The 6,442-nt window shown below is 44.7% G+C and overlaps 1 protein-coding gene across 5 annotated transcripts in view; it reads right to left on the bottom strand.

Annotated features, from left to right (window-relative positions):
* Positions 1–695: 695 nt before the first annotated feature.
* Positions 696–6,442, bottom strand: part of mtss1la (MTSS I-BAR domain containing 2a) — a 31,030-nt gene continuing 25,283 nt past the window's right edge. For 2 of the 5 annotated variants that reach the window (XM_052061672.1, XM_052061673.1), the window contains 6 exons: positions 4,826–4,958; positions 4,106–4,180; positions 3,776–3,931; positions 3,163–3,339; positions 2,536–2,701; positions 696–2,071 (listed from right to left, as the gene is read on the bottom strand). In XM_052061672.1, coding sequence (XP_051917632.1) covers positions 1,278–2,071; positions 2,536–2,701; positions 3,163–3,339; positions 3,776–3,931; positions 4,106–4,180; positions 4,826–4,958 — 1,501 coding nt within the window. In that variant the 3' untranslated portion in view covers positions 696–1,277. The remainder of the gene's footprint in view (positions 2,072–2,535; positions 2,702–3,162; positions 3,340–3,775; positions 3,932–4,105; positions 4,181–4,825; positions 4,959–6,442) is intronic. The other 3 variants (XM_052061674.1, XM_052061675.1, XM_052061676.1) reach the window with 2 other exon arrangements.

Genomic DNA, 6,442 nt, shown 5'->3' with positions numbered 1-6,442 from the left:
GGGGGGGGGGTCACTCCCCATAACACAGTCAGGCTATGTTGATTGTGTTGGTCCTTCTTGTGCGGAAGTCTCTCTACAGTTTTTATGTAGACCTCATTTCGAATGACTACACTTGGTTCGATGACAACACTGGAGACGTTTTATTTTCGCTAGGTCGCTACCACTGTCAGACAAACAGAGAAGCTCCACCCGCTCTATTTATATGGATGCAGAACACTGTAACCTTCCACACAAAATAGTTTTTAAAAGTAAACTTTCCATTCATAAACTCTTTAAGTATCCATTTTCGGTGTCTCGTGCTGCCGTGGCTGGCAAAACAGACATGGGCGTGGACTTCTGCAGGGCGCTTGTTGTTTTGTTCTGGTGTATTTATAGAGCAACGTAACATCCACTTGTGACATGTGCCGCGTTAATCTCGCGAGAAAAAATTGAATCCTGTTAAAATTCATTTAAATTAATGCCAATAAAAACGCGCTAAACTGACACCTCTAGTATTAAGACATTCTGTATGACTTTTACCTCGACCATAAAAATAAAAAAATTGAACGAGTAAAATGTTACTGCCAACACTATGGTAGTAAATTAAGAACATAAACAATGTAAAAAATATCCGCAATAACTCCGTAAGATTGCTCCTTTTTCTTTGTCGAAGCTTTCTCTGGATTTTGCATTTTGCATCAAAGACAATAACACAGTTACCTGTAAAAAGCTTATTTAATAGCAGAATATATTGACAGTACAGTACAGCAATAAAAACACTGCCATATTGCTCCTACTATACATGAATCACCCAGCTGCTGTTCAGCTTCTGAAACATAGCAGTAATAATGGTGCTTGTATAGTAAAGATAGGAAAACACGACACATGGATGGGCTCACAGAGCTCTTCGACCATCATTTTTCAATGAAGGGTACAATGTGGAGGAAGAAAAGAATTTCATATTAATCATAAGAGCAAGAGAAAATAGAGTCACAGAGCTTTACATGCTTCAGGAAAGATTTGTGATAACCGGAGCATGAAGAACAAAAAGGGGCGTGCAGAGATCAACAGTCACAAGTCTCACAGACAAACATAGCAAATCAAATCAAAAATATGAACAAAAAAAATAGGTGCTACTTTATACATACATTACATGAAATGGTGGATGTTGTCGAAGAGTCACTCATAGCACTGTCAAATGATCTTCATGCACATATTAGATATTCTTCTTATTTTGTGTATTAGTTAGTGTATTACGTGAGAGCTGTCGTATTTCTTCTACAAGACACTTTCTTCAGCTACCGCAGGATCCTTGGGGCTGAACGATCATCAGTGACTGTCTTGCGGAGCTTAACGCCTCGACGTATAGTAACCAACATGTCCATGCCTCCTTGGGCTTCAGAAGATGGTCCCTGGAGTGCACACTGAATTGAATCCCCTAATGGTGAACGAGGGAAGGGGAACTGAGCCTCACCGAGGGCATGAGCGCTGGCCGCCAGCTCTCCTATCTTCTCCACCAGACTGTGGCGGTTGGCGGCCAGTAGTGAGTCCTCCTCAGCACTCTGGGCGGCCAAAACTTGGGCCGTTGGATCGTAAGAAGTCCTGTCTGCACCTCCACAAGCCCACGCTGCGTCAGGGAGGCTCCTTTGTTGAGGAGAAGCCTTTATGTATTCACTCGCATACGGATCATATAGGCAGAGCAGCTCTTCACTACATGCACCATGCTGGGATGGGCTGGTGTAACCCGGTGAGTCCGGCACTGTGGGGGTTTTCACCGGCACAATGGGAGGTCGTATGGGAATTGGGCCAGATGTGGAAGGTGTGCGTCTCACTCCAGTTTTGGAGGATGGCGTCCGACGAATAGTAGCCGTTCCAGAGGCGACTGTTCCGGCGTTGCTAACCCCGTTGGGAGCACCTTGCAGGCTTTTCCCTGCGGGAAGGCCTGCTGTGCTGGCGGGCCTTTTGGTTTGAATCATGCGGCGGTAGCTTTGGGCGATGTTACTGTGGCGCGGGATGGTGGAGGACTTGTCAAACTCTGTTTGGGCCTCAGTGTCAGCATCTCCATTTAGAGAGTAGCACTCATAATCAGAACCTAGGGATGAGAGTAACTCAAGTTCAAAGTGTTTTACAAAGAACATTACTCACATTTTTTGGGGTGTGTGTGGGGGGGTGAAATGTCATGAATCAGTAATTGCACAAGTGAATTTAATTTAACCTTCTCTAAACTTTGAATGCACATGTCCAACTGTTTGTTTCACTTATTTTTGCACAACTTGCTTATTACAAGGAGCCGAAGAGCAAAATTTACAACAGGTGTTTGAGCCATGAATCAACCAATACATTTCCACACCTGTCTTTCTGTGACTCTTCTAGTCTCGCATAGGTGCGGTCCTGGTGACCAATAAGTATCATCGGAAACAACTCTGGTGAATTTTGCTTTTCAGCTCCTTGACAGAGAACAGCAAGTTGTACTAAAACCTGAAATTTCACCCGAAAGCCGAACTCTCTAATTTTTTGTTGTGAGTAGTGTATGAGTGACCAAGTGTGAAGTTTGACCTTGGGAGGGGATGGTGTCCTCAGAACACGAGGGGGTGTTGGTCTGGGTGCTGTAGCCACTGGAATACTGCAGAGAGTCTCTGCTGCTTTTCTGCTGCTCCATGCTTAGGCCTCCGGTCAGCACCATTGCCAGAGTACTGGCTGCTGGCGACAGAGGCTCACCATGCTGTAGAAAAACACATGCAAATTCCCAATTCATACAATTGTACATCTTTAAATTTGCCATCCTAGGGCCCTGTTTTTATTGTCATGCGTTGGGCATCGAACAGCAACATAACACACAATGATACCCAAAATAAAAGTTCTTTGTTTAATCTCATTTTTAGATTAGATGGATTAGGAAACATTGCTGCCTTGGATTGAATTGCAAAGAACAGAACTGAATAGAACGTGACTAAAGAGGTTTGAACAGTCAAATGTTATTAGATTTTTTTCCTGTTGTGATGGAGGGTTTCATCACTTCGTTTCTTTAAATGCAGACAAATCTGAACATAACCTCGCTCAAGATCAAACTTCTTTTCATTTATTATGATCCTAAATTATAGTTTTTCACTCTTTGATTCTAGAGTTAACTATTGATCGTAGTCTGCACATAATGAGTGTGTGTGTGCTTTTAAGATTTCTTACCTTCGCTGTAATCATTCCTGGACCAATTCTTGCTCGGTGTGCATCATCTCCTAGGATGCCAGAATACCCAATCGGACTGGGCGAAGCTTCCATGTCTCGTATTTTATCAAGAGACTCTCTCCTTCGCTGCAAAGTGCTGGCTAATGATGGATCGCACTGGCTTGATTTGGCCCAATCCTGAAGCAGCACATGCAACAATAAGACACCCACAAAGCACGTGCAGTCCCTCCATTTTTGATTAAAGCTTCTGATTTGGCTCATGGATCAGTTAGATGTTGAGATAGATATGGGCAGACTACAGTGCGTATAGAGCCAGTTAACTCATTCACTCCCAAAGACGTTTTTAAACGTATTTTCAGACTTGGTCCAGATTTGGCTGGTACTGAATGAGTTAAAGTCTGTTAAATGAGTGAGCCACCTCAGTTTACCATATCTTTATGAGGGAAAAAAACTGAGAAAACTGAACCTGATGAGCAACAGAAAGGTGACTGCGAGGTTAATCTAAACATGTGCAACTCAAGAAGCAAAGAAGCAACCGATTTGAAAGTGAGGGAACCTAAAAGTAAAACTGTAAATGAAAACAAACCTTCCAGCTCTGTAAATGAAAACAAACCTTCCAGCTAGGAACCTTTGATGTGGGTGAGGGGGTGTTGGTTCCAGGGGAGTGGTTAAATGTGGGGGATGCAGGAAGTATGACAGACAGAGGCCTGATGGTGCCAGTGTGAGAGAAAGCAGGGCGGAAGGTGCCGAAGGATGAGCATGAGCCAAACTGCAGGATGACACACAAGTCGGAGTCAGAGTGCTCACCATCCACAAATAGTCAATTGTACTGAGGCCGCCTGTAGGCCTCTTTCAGATTGAGCTCACAGTGACTGTACTGTATAGAGTTGTGATTGAGTTATCTAGAAGCTTGGCTGATTGGCGACTCGCATGCACTACTAACCGCAGTGGGGGAGTTGCACTCGCTGACAGACTGGCAGGTTTCAGAAGCCTCAGAGGAGGCCGAGCTTGTTGATTTCTGGGAAGGGAGATGGAATAGGAATAGTGGGAGAGAGATGACAATGAAGTAAGAGAGACAAAGGTGTCGGAGATGAGAGCAAAGAGGACAAGTTGGAGAGGACTGTTGGTGAGTTTCAGGAGAAGGGATGCATTTGCCTCTTTGAGAGCCGATACAGCCCAAATACAGGACCTGTATCCATCCGTCCATGTTCAACACCGCTGATCATGAACTGGGTCGCGAGGTGTGCTGGAGCCTATCCCAGCTGACTTCGGGTGAAAGGCGGGCTAGACCATGAACGGGACGCCAGTCAGTCGCAGGGCGCATAGAGAGAAGACGAAGAACCGTTCACACCCACATCCACACTGTCACAGAGCGGGAACTGATCCCACGCGGCCCACACACAAGTCACAATCCAGGTGAGAGTACCACCACAACATCAGCGACTTACAGGACCTGTCAGAATGTTCATTCAAACAAGAAACTTGCTGCAATGTGTTCGCACCACTGAGCGAGTGAATCCCTCTCTGCGGCACAAATAACGCCAACATTCTTCCCCAAAAATCCGTATTGCGTCGAAGAGCTCAGATGTTTCATGTTCAAAATACTAACAAGATGCACTCATCACTGATTGACAAGACAGCAAATGACAAAGGGCACCGCTACCTGGCTGGTGACGTCAGATGGCATGGGAGAAGGGGGTTTCGAGTGGGTGTTGGCATCCTGGGAGACAAATCCTGAGTCGTGAGAGGAGACGCTGCTTAGTCGATGGGCCCCTGACGAGGGCATCTGGAGCAGACTGTTGACAGGATGTTTAACATCAGAAACCCCAGAAAATAATTTGCTGCGAAAATTCATGTTTTTTGTATTCCTTTCTTCTTTTCTAACCCCATCTGTCTCATCTCATATATTCCACACATGATTGTTGTCTTCCTCCTGCAATATCCTGGCTTCAGGAATCCAGGTTATTATTAATCTAGGAACTGAAAATTGATGTTGATATCAGGGAGTTGCCCCCTAAATTCGGTGGGGATTTTTGTCTGTTCATACAAAAAGTCACAGATGGCTGGTTCACAATCTAGATCAGGGGTGCCCAAACTTTTTGGATCGAAGATCTACTTTTTGATCAACTAACCTCATGGGATCTACCCTTACCGGCGCGCGCACACACACACACATTTAAGATTTACCTGCTTTATTTTATTTTTTAAATATTTTTTTTAATGAAAATGAGACTGATTAGTGTGCAGTGTAAATTATTCATTCATTCATTCATTCATTCATTCATCTTCCGAGCCGCTTGATCCTCACTAGGGTCGCGGGGGGTGCTGGAGCCTATCCCAGCTGTCTTCGGGCAGTAGGCGGGGGACACCCTGAATCGGTTGCCAGCCAATCGCAGGGCACACAAAAATGAACAACCATGCGCACTCACACTCACACCTAGGGACAATTTAGTGTGTTCAATCAGCCTGCCACGCATGTTTTTGGAAAGTGGGAGGAAACCGGAGCACCCGGAGAAAACCCACGCGGGCCCGGGGAGAACATGCAAACTCCACACGAGGAGGTCTGAGCTGGAATCGAACCCGGTACCACTGCACTGTGAAGCCGACGTGCTAACCACTGGACTACCGGGCCGCCCCAGTGTATATTAACACAAAAATATATTACTAACATGTACAAAAGACACACAAATGCTTGTTTGTTTTTTTTCTTCTCGACACTCCTCGGATCTACTTGGGACCTGTCTTAGATCTACCGGTAGATCAGGATCTACCTAATGGGCACCCCTGATCTAGATCATAACAAAGCTGTGAGATGGGGTCCAGGACATGGCTCTCGTGTTATTCAACATCAGACTCATTGTAGGATACATTTATGTCACCTGGTTTGTACATTGAGGATAGTTGTGCAATAATAGATGTGAGATTCTTTCCCATGACTGTTTCCAACTAACCACAAAGACAGCATTTCTCATTCAAGTAATCTGAACGATCTGATAAAGTGGTATCATATTCTTGATTGAATCTTGGCACAAAAAAAAAAGTTTTGGATTGAGATTATGAAGCTTTTACCTTGCAGGTAACTCCAACTCGGTCTACTTGAACCATTTTGTGGCTATATTTTTTTAAGCACTGGGACAAAGGATGAATCCATTCAAGAAAATCACATACAAATGAGCGCTATCTATAGGCAGCAGTGTTAATTGGCACAGAGTCACGGTAAAACTGGTTGAGGCGGTGTGGTGATGGCAAGTGTGTTATGTGCACACTTCTTAAGGGCTAA

The sequence above is a fragment of the Hippocampus zosterae genome, chromosome 3, assembly GCF_025434085.1.
Source record: "Hippocampus zosterae strain Florida chromosome 3, ASM2543408v3, whole genome shotgun sequence".
Taxonomy (NCBI): domain Eukaryota; kingdom Metazoa; phylum Chordata; class Actinopteri; order Syngnathiformes; family Syngnathidae; genus Hippocampus; species Hippocampus zosterae.
The sequence above is the reverse complement of the archived record's forward strand: the minus strand, read 5'-3'. Positions and strand labels throughout refer to the sequence as shown.